This window comes from Pholcus phalangioides, unplaced genomic scaffold (assembly GCF_987345545.1).
Source record: "Pholcus phalangioides strain wild (caught in Gottingen) unplaced genomic scaffold, Ppha-v1.0 ptg000015l_1, whole genome shotgun sequence".
In the NCBI taxonomy this organism is placed as follows: Eukaryota; Metazoa; Arthropoda; class Arachnida; order Araneae; family Pholcidae; genus Pholcus; species Pholcus phalangioides.
The window spans coordinates 65,043,712-65,056,068 of record NW_028301608.1 but is presented as its reverse complement, the minus strand read 5'-3'; the positions used below and the strand labels follow the sequence as shown (position 1 = coordinate 65,056,068).

The following is a 12,357-nucleotide window of genomic DNA, read 5'->3' as shown; positions in this document are numbered from 1 at the left end:
TATATTTATAATCACAGTTCCCTGCATTTTCCTTGATGAGGTATGGTGAACCTAAGAACGAATGTGTAATTTTGATTTGAACTTATATGAATATCACAAATATCAATTACAACAGGTGAATAATTTTTCATTCAATTAGAATAGAATTATCAAGTCCGCCTGGGTCCACCTCATGTCTGTGAACCATACGTTGAGAAACGCTGCTATAGAGAATAGTGTTAATGAACCTTCCCCATAACGTCGATGCCATCCGAATGACCTTGGATATAACTGAACGTTTTCCGTTACCTTTGCTTCAGTTCTTATGGCGTTTCCTCAAGAAAAAAAATTCTTACAATTGTAGCTCACCACATTTAGACAATGTTCTGTTGTTCTATTGATACATACTGTTGAAGTTTTATGAAATGTCTGACTCCCTGAGGGCGGTATTCACCGACTTGGTTTAAACCTGTAGTTACAATTTTTGGATAAGAGATCAACATAGATTGGTTAAAACCCTGAATTTAACCACTCCGTGTCGATCTCTTATCAAAAAAATTGTGACTGTAGCTTAAACAATGCGGGTGAATAATAATTCACCCTTAATCGCTTGAACGACCCATGTGACATTCCATATTTTCCAGTAATTTTTTCCTTCCAATTTGCATTTTATAAAATGTCCCGTTTTTCCTAGTTTTCTCCGACGAATCTCACTTGGATTCATAGTCCCTATCAAAATCGGGGATGGAAATAATTTGCATAATTTTAAATTGCGTAATAAACGAAATATGTCTTTAAATATACATGCTCATCATATGTTTGTTATGTAGAACATTTGTTTATTTTTTGTTATTTTTCTAATTACATTTTAATTTACTATGAACTTGACTTACTTCAGGACTATATTTCTCACCAAGGAATTTCTTATAAGCAAAATTTTTTTATTTCCCCTACTATTGTGCCCGTTTTTGTGCGAGAATTGGCGGTGTCATGTATTCACGATCCAAACTTCCACATTTTACTACGGTCAATGTAATGATGTTCAAATAACAAATATAGTATCTGACTGCATCTGATCACATTTGCCAAAAAAAAGTCTTGAAAACGTCGACCTAGGTTATAGCAAAAAACTTCCGTGCAATCTTCGATGTCGTTATAACCGAGTTAACTGCATACGCATTGATTCGAAACTGAAATAGATATGTTGGCTCTAATTGAGAAAGAGAGAGAGAGAGAGAAGCACTATTTAAAATCTATTTTTTTTATCTTTGTGAATTTCTTTTGCTTGAAGGTATTTTATTATGTACAGTAACGAAACGAAGAAACATAATTTTTTTTTGTTTAAATTCTTTTCAGATTAGTTTACTCATGAACGCCGAAGAACTGACGCTTATAAATGTTAGTTTCCCTGCATGAATATTACCATTGCCACGAAACCAAGTTCAGTAGAGGACATACAAATACCCCATTCCATCGATATCGTTATCATCGCGAATTATCACAAAAAACATGTTTCTACATGTATGAGGATATGAATAAATTATTCAACATCAGAACATCAGTTCACATATGAATAAATTCTTCAATATCGGAACATCAGTCCACATAGATTTGAAGTACAATAATTCATTAATATTATATATATAACAAGCTGCTATATAACAAGTTATATTTTCAAGCCGAAAGTGCGAGACGTCGTAAAAAGAATCTAAATCTATTGGGAACTTTATAGATGAGCTTTCAAGAGAATTCCGAAAAAGAGGCTTAGGTTTCTGTACGTAAGTAGCGTCAATATGACAGAGTGAATACTCTTAAACCAGACATATAAAATTTGTCTAGACGGTCTAGCCATGGAGGAAATCAAAAACCTAGTCGGAAATCCAGGTCAACCACAGAAAACATTTATAGAAATGAATAGATATAATGTGCTAGAAAAGTATCGTTCAATGCTAAAGGAATTTACTCTGGAACTAATATTTTTCAATAGACTTATTACTCGCCAAACAAAATAAACCACTGAAATACGTTCACATCAGATAATGCAATAGAATACTAAAAAAAGAACTATATAACAATGGAAACCAATATATAACTGTTTTAATCCCAGCCAAAAAAAAGTGAAACTTAAAATAAATTTTAAATCACGAGGCGTAGTAAACATATATATATATATATATATATACCTTAGTAAATGAATTAATTCCAGTGGAAATTGAGTTGATTTCCCATGAAATAATGTAAAATGAATTATTTGAACGATACATTCGAAATGCTTTTAAATTTTTTTAAATGTGCTATTACTTGATTCCTAGTCTAATATAGAACTAAATAAAATATTTTGCAATGTAAAATATGTACGATTTGAGGAATGCGATAAATTGTCAAAATCAACTTTTTGGCATTTGTCGCGTTAAATGCAATACTTTGGTTCATATTGGAAAGAAAAAAAAAATCTAATGACAAAACAAACTCACTACATACGTTCTTTCTAAAAAAAAGCGATATTTGTATGAATCAAATGCGCATGGAAATAGTCGCTTCAAATGAGAAATAACGTTCTTTGCTTAAACACACAAATTTGTTGATATTGTGTTCAAACAAACCCCCCCCCCCTCAAAGCTAATAAGAAACACAACAAATTATTAAATAAACTCACTGAGATTAATCATAGACTTCATAAATGCGCTATTATATTTAAACAGCTTTAGTGAAAGAGATTGAATATAAATATACTAATACTTTGCATTACGGCATGTTTAAAAGCATGAATAACACGTTTATTTGTGCGCTAAGTAAATATAAATTTTAACTCGTAAATACATTTTAGTCTAGCTTGTTTGCCGAGAAAACTTTGATGTCGCCGTGGAATTTATTGGATTGTATTGTAAAAGAATCTCTGGAAATAATTAGGAGGAATTTTCTCTCCCTTTCAAAATTAAACATTTAATTTAATTAATCTTCTCTTCGTTTCGCTCTCTCCCTACATTCCTCTCTTTTCTTCTCTCTTCTCCTCAAACATCGTTATTTTCCAGACGTAAATTTTGTTTCAATTTGAGCACTCTCGGGAATTAGAAAAACTTCTTAATTCCTTTTGCAAAGTTGAACATATACCTTTAATCAAACAAACTCTCCTCCGAAAGCGAAGTGCTTCTCGATAATAACGATACATACATATACCTAGGGAAAGAAAGAAAGCTCTCCTCGCGCATAATTTTTCTAAAAAGATTATAAAATATTCCTCTTTTAATAAGTGAAATTCCGTTGCAGGAAATGAGAGCGAACGGAGGAAAGAAAGAAACAAAACCAAACAAGGACAGAATAAAAAAGAAAGCATCTTTTACAACTTCATTTAAATATTTAAGTTGGAAAACACGAGGCATAAAACCCAAACGAAAATATATATTAAGTAAATTAAAATGAATTTCAAATTGGTTTTGCGGATATAACGTAATAATATTAATATCATCTGTCATATCAATATGAATCTTCATAATCAATGAAAAGATAATGGGGAGAAAAATACTGATGTAAACGAGCAAAAACATGTTTTTAAATTTGAAATATTTGATTACTTTTGATTAATCAAATATTCATGAAGTTTAAAATTTAACTGCACAGAATAATCACAAATTTATAACTTCAATAAAAATAATATAACTTGTATGTAATTTAAACATGCGATTAAAAAAAAATACATATTCAATATTTAACACTTATTTATGGCGGAATATTCTTTTCAGAAGATTATTCAATCGTATTCATTATTTTCAGAATATTAAAGTGGACGTTATTTTTCGTTGAATCTAATAATTTAAATAAATCTAATATTTTTAGTTATACAATTTGATTTTTTCTGAATTTTTTCGTGTAAACAGTTTTCAATTCTTAAATAAATTAAAATAATGCGAAAAGCAATGAACTTCCCAAGTTCTCGTATTGACTGTTTGAATGTTTGTTTTCATCTAGTATATATGTTTATGTAATTTGATATCATTGGTACTAGAAAAACAAAGAGAAGAAAAAACAATAGATGCATTTGAAGTAAAAAAAAACAAAAACAAGAAATAGAAAGTTACAAAGAAACGTAATCAGAACAAGTAAAAATAATTAAAAAAAACCCCCTTACCTCCTTCGCTTCATCTGCGGATTCACACTAGAAAAAAGAAAAATAATAATAACTTAGAATGACTCGAAAAAGAAAAGTCAAATTGAATTACTGTTTGAGCATTGCTCGTAAGAAAAACGGAAAAATGAAATATGAGGAACAAAAGTAAAAGTTAAAAAAAAAGTACGTAAAAGAGGGAAAAATTCCAAGAAACAAAAGAACAAAGAAAATAGGAAAAAAATTTTCTCGAAATATTCTACATTTTTTTTTTATTGTCCAACCGAGATCCGAAATTCTTTATATATTTTTCTTTTCTATTTTTCTTTGTTATTTTTTGTTGTAGCTATTTTTTTTTCCATTCTTCTATCTTTTTTTTACGGGAAAAAATAAGAAAATAGGGAAAAAAGAAATTGGAAAAAAGGATATAATAATAGGAAACGAAAATGAAAGAGAGAGAAAGAGAGACTTAAGATTAATCTACTTTTCCTACTTTATTTCTATTTTCTTTTTCCTCCGTTTATTTTTATGAAGGGGAAAGGAAAATAAAATCATTTTGAACTTGTAAAAGAAAATGAATAGGTCTTCTCCTACAAGAGTGAAGTGTTTATTTTAGTATTTAAACATTTGTTTAAGGACACCTAAGACGTACTTCGTTAATTTTGTTGCAGTTGAGATGTTGCCGTCCGTGGAAAAAAAATTAAGGAGAGGATTCTCAAAAGTAGCAGATTAGTAGAAATGACTAAATAAAAAGATCTTATCGGTGTTTTTACTTTTCATTTGTTTTCTAGGGTATTGTTAATACGAGTGAATGGCTCTTGAGTAGAAACTATGCACTGTTTATATATTTTTTTTGAAAGATTATTTTTATTCCTGACTGATAAGTATTTGAGTCACGAGATAAGGGTAATTAACTTGAGAAAACTACTAATTTATATTCGAAAAGTAACTGATAGAGAAGAATGGAGAATGATAGATAAATATAAAAATATAGATTTTTATTCTGCAATATCGAACATGGAGTGCGTAAGAAATTATTTGATAATTTTTCTCCTGATCGAAATGCAAATTTTAAGTATAAGAACACAGTTGACCAAATAAACCAAGACCTATATTACTACTATCACTCAGGTGCTACTAAGCTGTATTTAGTCATAACAACTAAATATAGGTTTAATCAAAATTTATTCATTACTTGAAGACGTTAGAAAAGAAGAAACTAAAAATTATCAGGCTATTTACGAAATTCGTAGTTAATATGTGTTATAAAATTAGAGATAAATTCTCAAATATTTATTAATAAAGAAGTTTGGGATGCTGACTTAGTTATTATTACTGAGAAGTACGTGGTGCTATTTAATAAATAATAGGCGCAAGAGGATTCTGTTGCATTATACAAGTGTTTATTCAGAAAATGATCATGGAAAAAAATAATATAATATTTTCAATTATGTATTTTAATGAAAATTAATTTAATTTCACGCTTATTTAGGAAGATTTCGAGAAAATATTTAATATTCAATTATTTGAAAACCTGATAAAACCATCACTGATAATACTATGCATAATAATCATTAAAGAAATAACGAGAAAATTCTGAACATTTTGTTCTCGCTGTGGATTTTCAAATATTATCAGGTGAATTAAGTACATTTAACGGCCTGAAATATCTAAAAAAATCGAAAATTAAAAAAAAAAATCTAATTTTAATAACCAAGCACGACATTCAATGATTTTTTTTTTTTTTTAATTTTGTTTTTCCCATTCCTCCCGAAACATCTTCATTAGTGGTTAATTATGCAATTATATCTCCACCCGCTTCTTTAAAATTATATTAGTCCCCCCCCCCCTTCCCATTTCTTCGAAGGAAGTTATTCCATAAAATTTTACCGATACATTTATTGTACCCCGAGTGACTGTTATCGAAAACATTTTAATTCTTTATTATTGTTATTATTATTATATCGTCCCTCGACTTTATTTCACGAGGCTCCTCATTTCCTTTTTCCACCTTATTCTTCAATGGCATCCCGCGTTCAAAAGTATGCTTGACTTCAAAGTTAACAACCTTCAAGAAAAATTGTCTTTTTCCCTCCAACCAACGGGTGGTAATTTGTTTAATAAACTCCTCTCCCTCTTTTTTACCTCTCCGCCCTTGTTAATGTATTTCTTAGAATTTAACAGCTTCAGTAATCATTCTATTAGCTTCGATAAAATGAGACGAATTGCGGAGAAGAATGGCCTGGAAAAAGGGAGAAAAGAGAAGAATCTCTCTCTCTCTCTTTCTCTTAAACATAACATATATAAAGGATGTGGAGGATGAGTGTAGAAATTTTTCCCATTCAACAGACGTTAAAAACATACGACGAAAAGCCTTAGAAAAATTCCCTTGTTCCTACTTAGAGGAGAAAATTTTTCGTTTTATTTTGAATAATTTCTCTCTTTGCAAAAGTATCTCCGAATGTCACGCCAGAATCCTGAATCGTTAATTGGGGGGAAAACGTTTTTTTTCTCATTCAATATATACATTTTTCTCTTCTCTTATACGACAAAATCCTCATCATGAATTAATAAAATAAAATAAAAGTCGAAAGAGAATAATATCAAAGAGAATATTTATCGGTTAAATGTTATTGTGAAGCGAGTTAGAAAGTTTTCCTCTCTCATCCCCCTTAATCGACTCATTACTTACGGTATTATGCCTTAATAATAATTTATTATTTTTATCTCCAGAAGAGAGAGAGAGAGGATCTTGATAGATCACGAAATAATTAAACTATTTACATGTCATATATACGTTTATTCTTTTCTCCTCGTCCTTTTTTTTCTCCATCCTCTTGAATATTAATTAAATTACTCGTTTGTTTATCGCTCGTGCAGGTTGATTATTATTCCTCGAATTCTTATTCCTGTTTTTGTTTTGTCGATTGCATGTATATGGATTAGAGAAAATTTATTTTGTGTTTATTATTATTCTAGTTTGTTAACCAGGATTGCTTTTAGCGTATCGTGGCGTTCAAGTCGTACCATGTTATGCTTTATTAAGTAAAATAATTTTTTCCCGTACTTCGTAAAGGATTTAGACCTTTTTTGCTTCTTTGACATTGTTTTATCATTATGATAATGGAAATACTTTTACGGATTTATATGCTTAATATTAAGACATTTTTATTATATATACTGAATTATTACTTCGTGCTTGCAAAGATATACAGGATACATAGGTAACAGGGAGTGTGGCATTTTACTGGTGAACCGTTGATCCTAGAGAGATACTTCCAGTGAGAAAAAGTAAGTTAAGATGTTAATACTTTTGTAAGTGCAACCAACCTTTTGTGGATATAAATAAATACCATTCGCGTGTTACAAGTGGTTGTATAGCAAGTAAAATAAAAATGTTCATTTTTTTATAGGGACACCCTGTGCTAAGGAGTTTAATTACCAAGTCGCCCTGTCTCTTTTGATGCCAAGAAATAAATTCCACGCTTCTAAGTGAAATATTCACTGAGATATTCAAATTCGAAAAAATACGGGTAAAGCAGTTTACCCGTATTTTTACAAACATTTTGATTTTAATAGCTATACAACCTCTTGCAACGTGAATGACATATCTGAGTACTACACGTTATTTGGATACTTTGTCTAATTGGAAGTATGCCTCTAGGATCAACGGTTCACCAGTGAAATGTCATACGCCCTGTATTACCCATGTACCCTATATAATGAATATGATATAATGTTTCAGTGTGTGTGTGTCAAGATAAATTAGCATTACATAATAGAGAGATATATTTCCAGTTCATGAAACATGATAACCCATTATTTACATCATTGTCCGTTTTTTGGAACACGTGTTTCAATTAGGCAGTGGAATTTTTAGTTTTTATTGTTGTTCCTAAATTTTGAACCGACCATTGCAAACTCAATAAAAGCATTTTAATTATTTTTTAAATAAATAATGATTAATTAATTAATAATTAATAATTTTAATTTAATAAAACTTTTTCCTCAAATAGTTTTTCTTTCATATTTCATTCATGTTATCATATTGATGCATTTTTCTTTTCTTTTTTAAAAGAGATATAATAGAGTTTTGGCATATCATGGGCTAAATATGGGATTTTCTTTACAGCTTTCATCGGAAATAATGTATAATTTAGTCACAGAAATATCTTGATTATATGGATATCAATGAGGCATATAGAATGAGTATTCTCGATGAACACTTAATTTTCATTATATTCACGTTTGCTAGGATCTAACATTCTATTAGGTTTAAAAAAATTAATATGTTTTACGCGAAACACACGATATGCGAAAGAGTAACACGAACGAGATTCACGAGATTTCGGAAACATATTTGACCTTACCACACTAAAAATTAAAAATTCAATACACACAATGCTTTATTTGAAGTAAAAATTTTCGGCATTGGAGGCGATGCAATCCCACCGATTGCATGCTCTTTGCGAGCAGCTATTCGGTTTATTCCTGTCGACTTACGCTAAGTAATTGAATTAAATATCCGAAGAATAAAACTAAGACGAATCTCATGCTTACTCAGCTCCGAAGGCTTCTTTGACATCGAGTTTCTGACTTTTGCCTGAATTAGCACCTAAGGAGGAAATCTCGAAATTTCTCTCTACCTTATATATTTCTACGTTTTACTTTATCAACTTCAATGAAATTCGCAGAGATTTAGCCTTTTATACATATACTAAGCCTAACTAACTTAATTCCTTCCGGATCGTGGAAAATGCGCCTTTCCACCACCTGTTCATGAAATTACATCTTAATCGAATCCAACTCGAATATTGTTCATAAATTTCATCCTTTAAAATTCCAAGCTGCAAATCTCCGATGTCACGTTCCGTGGAGGAAACATATGAAAGATTACTCCTCAACTGAGGCGAGAGAGGGCTCGTAATTTTGCCACCCGTACACATGTGTGCATAAATTACACGTGCAGAAAAGAGGGATCGGGGTGTTACGCAAATGTAATTCGAACCGTTCCGCGTATAAAATATTCATCGAATTACGTCTAAATAAACAAACAACTCTCGAATGGAACCAGTGATTCTTGCAACGCAACATATATGTATATATATCGGGAAAAATTTGCATTTGCATTCCTAGGAGAGGAAACATATACGAGAGAAAATTTTATTAGTTTGATTTTTCAATCCGCGATTACAGGCTGCTATTGATTCAGTAACTCAGATTCATCAATTCATTACAAAATCCGCCAAGAATTGATTTTGCATATCAACAGCCAGTGTTAGCTAAATCAGTTTGAGTGGTTATTTTCGGGTCTCTCCCTACTTCATTTTGATTCACGGGTTGTGAATTTGTATAATATTTCGTTCGCGCGTTTTTATTTATGTCTTCCCCCTGAAGAATAAAACTTAAACAAATGTATATTGTTATACACTTATATTATTTATTCTACTCGAGATTAAACGAGCAGTGCGTAATACTGAAAGGATGTTTAAATTCATTTTACTCACATTACATAAACGTGAGAGAACATTTAGAGAAATGCATAATTGCATCGTACTTTATCATATTTGCTTGAGTAATGTGCAAATTTTTCCCGTAAAAAATACAATTTGCTTTGTTATGAGAAATATACTCAAGTTGTTCATTATGTATCATTTCTCAATTTTTATTTTTGTTTTACACATTAAGAGAAATATTCACATCAAATTTTTTTTTGTAAATTTCAGTCTTGGCAGTATAATAGATTTTTCATGTCTTCTAGCTCTTATTTTTTAGAGCATGCAATAAAAGTCATATAATTACCATTGAAAAATTATTTAAAAAAAAAAGATTTATATGGTCGATTGTGCGTATACGTGTTTTCTTTTTTTCCTCTAAAATGCCAAAAATATTGGTAATCATATTTTGCAGTATCGAAAATATGCTATAGAATTATTATTTGAAAATGTAAATTTTTCTTTTCTTATAATACGAGCAATATTGGTATGATCAGGTTTTTCTAGTTTGAAAAATATAATGATAAATTGTTCATGAATAGTTTTGATTAAAAATTATACACTTTTGAAATCTGGAAAATGAAATGTGAGAGGATATGAGATGCATACAATGAATTCCATTCATAACGTTTTTCAAAAAAACCCCACGTTGTAAACAGAAAACGTCTTTAAACAGTGAGATCTTAATGAGTGTTAGTAAAAGTTGTGATCACGAAAATAAGTCGCACTAAGCGGGTAACGTTCCAAGTGGGAACGATGTAAGTGAGATCGACTCTGTATATTTTTCGTATATTTTGCACTGCACACTAATGCAATACATCATAGGGAAAATGTAATTCGGTTTATAGTTATCTCAGTAAACAGTTTCTAAGAGAAAAAGAAAATTATTAATATATATGGAACCCCTAATAAAGTATAACATTGCATTAAGAAATTTCTTGCGGTCAAATATTAATATTGCTATATAAAAGATTATACCTTTATAGAATGTGTATGGGAAATCAACTTATATATTTCTTTTAAAATTTCAATGATTATGGTTAGAATGAAATTTCACACTTTTCAAAAACAAAATGAAATCACACATCATTTAGTTTTATACGTATAATAGGCTATGCATCCAATCTGAAATATTATAATCTCGTTTTAAGCTTTTCTATTTCACCTGTGCTCATAAATTGTATAGATATCTCTTAAGCCAATTTCCGATGTTCGTCGTATGTAGAAACATGTTCAAAAACTTTTAGTATTTGAACAGAATTATTTTTTTAAAATTCATGCGTATATTACAACGCATATAATTATTACAATAGAATACTAGAATATTACCTTATGTTACTCTCACTTATTACTACTACCTAAATATTTTTTCAGACATGCCTTCAAGATCAATCCTTTAATTCACAATTGCACAAAATTTCTTATTGTATATTAATGCCCGTTGAATAATTTCCACGTTTCTCTCCTTTCGAATCACTTAGTCTGAAGCATACATACTTAACTTGATTGAACAAATAATATATCGATTTGTAGTATATGAACATGACGCACTCTGATATTCCCAATCTGTCTCCCAGACAGATTCAAGAGAATTTAATTTGATTAGAACAATATCTATTATATAAATTATAAACTATTATCGTCTCACCTGTTCACAGTCCTGTTGACTCATTTGAGATGCTTTTAGAAGAGATATCCTTTTAGAAATTAATCATCCGATTAAAAATTTGCACACTCAAATGTCACGTAAGTCCTTAACACCACATATGATTTTGTTTATCTTTGTTTTCCGCATAGTGTAATTTTATATCTTCAGCGATCTATAAATCTAAACGGAAGACCTTTTATATTTCACGGCCGTACAAAGGGCTGTTGTAATCCATGAAGCTTTTTCAATGCTCCGGAAAGATTAATGACGATAATCCTCGGGATCAACTCAGAAAAGAAGCCATAATGCGTTTATCCTTCTCTCTCTCTCTTACAATGCCGCTAAGCTTTTTAACAAATTTGAACGCCGACATAATCCGACTTGTTGTTGTATTATAATGACGCCAGAAAGTGAAAATAAATGTGAAGCGGTATGTTTATTTTTAGTTATATTTCATTTATTAAACTTCATTAATTTTTACTTTTTGAACAACTTGAATTCTATCCTGTCATTTATTACAGGAGAAATTTTCCGACCTATAAATAATTAATTTTGATAAAAGTAGTTTATATTAATTTTTTTCTATAATTTTTACAATTTGTCAATAGTGTTTACATCTTACTTAATGATATTTACATCTTAATGTCACATAATAATTTCTACAATTAAATATATTTATTCGAATTAAATGATATAAACTTCAAGGTTTAAAAATTTAATCTTCCGTATTTAATAAATTCATAAATTAAAATATAAAAAATATAAGATAAAATTTAAGATTTTTAACTTTTGATTAAATATTTAGTACTTTTAACAAAAGTCTAATATGTTTAGAGAGAAAATAAGCTTTTATCACATTAAAATACATTTATAAGTTTAACTTTTATGACTTTAAATAATTTTAAACAGAAAAATTTCCTCAAATATGCACATATCATAATGTTCTCTTTTTAATAATTTATTTGAGATTTTAATATTAAAATACTTTTCTCAATCGAATTCTAAAACTTTATCATAACTCTTTTTGATTTATAACGAGGTTACAGTATCAGAAATTTACATAGAACTTTTTCAGGGACCGAAGGGTTACAAGTCTTAAAAATCCTCGATATTTAACACTCGGAGATGATATG

At 29.6% G+C, this 12,357-nt stretch overlaps 1 protein-coding gene across 2 annotated transcripts in view; it reads right to left on the bottom strand.

Annotated features, from left to right (window-relative positions):
- LOC149076521 (uncharacterized) overlaps positions 1–12,357 on the bottom strand; it is a 435,406-nt gene that overhangs the window by 173,636 nt on the left and 249,413 nt on the right. Inside the window, exons 1-2 of one of the 2 annotated variants that reach the window (XM_089244097.1) lie at positions 11,225–11,696; positions 4,106–4,132 (exon numbers count right to left, since the gene is read on the bottom strand). In XM_089244097.1, coding sequence (XP_089100223.1) covers positions 4,106–4,132; positions 11,225–11,248 — 51 coding nt within the window. In that variant the 5' untranslated portion in view covers positions 11,249–11,696. Of the gene's footprint in view, positions 1–4,105; positions 4,133–11,224; positions 11,697–12,357 lie in introns of those variants that run through there. The other variant, XM_089244096.1, reaches the window with a different exon arrangement.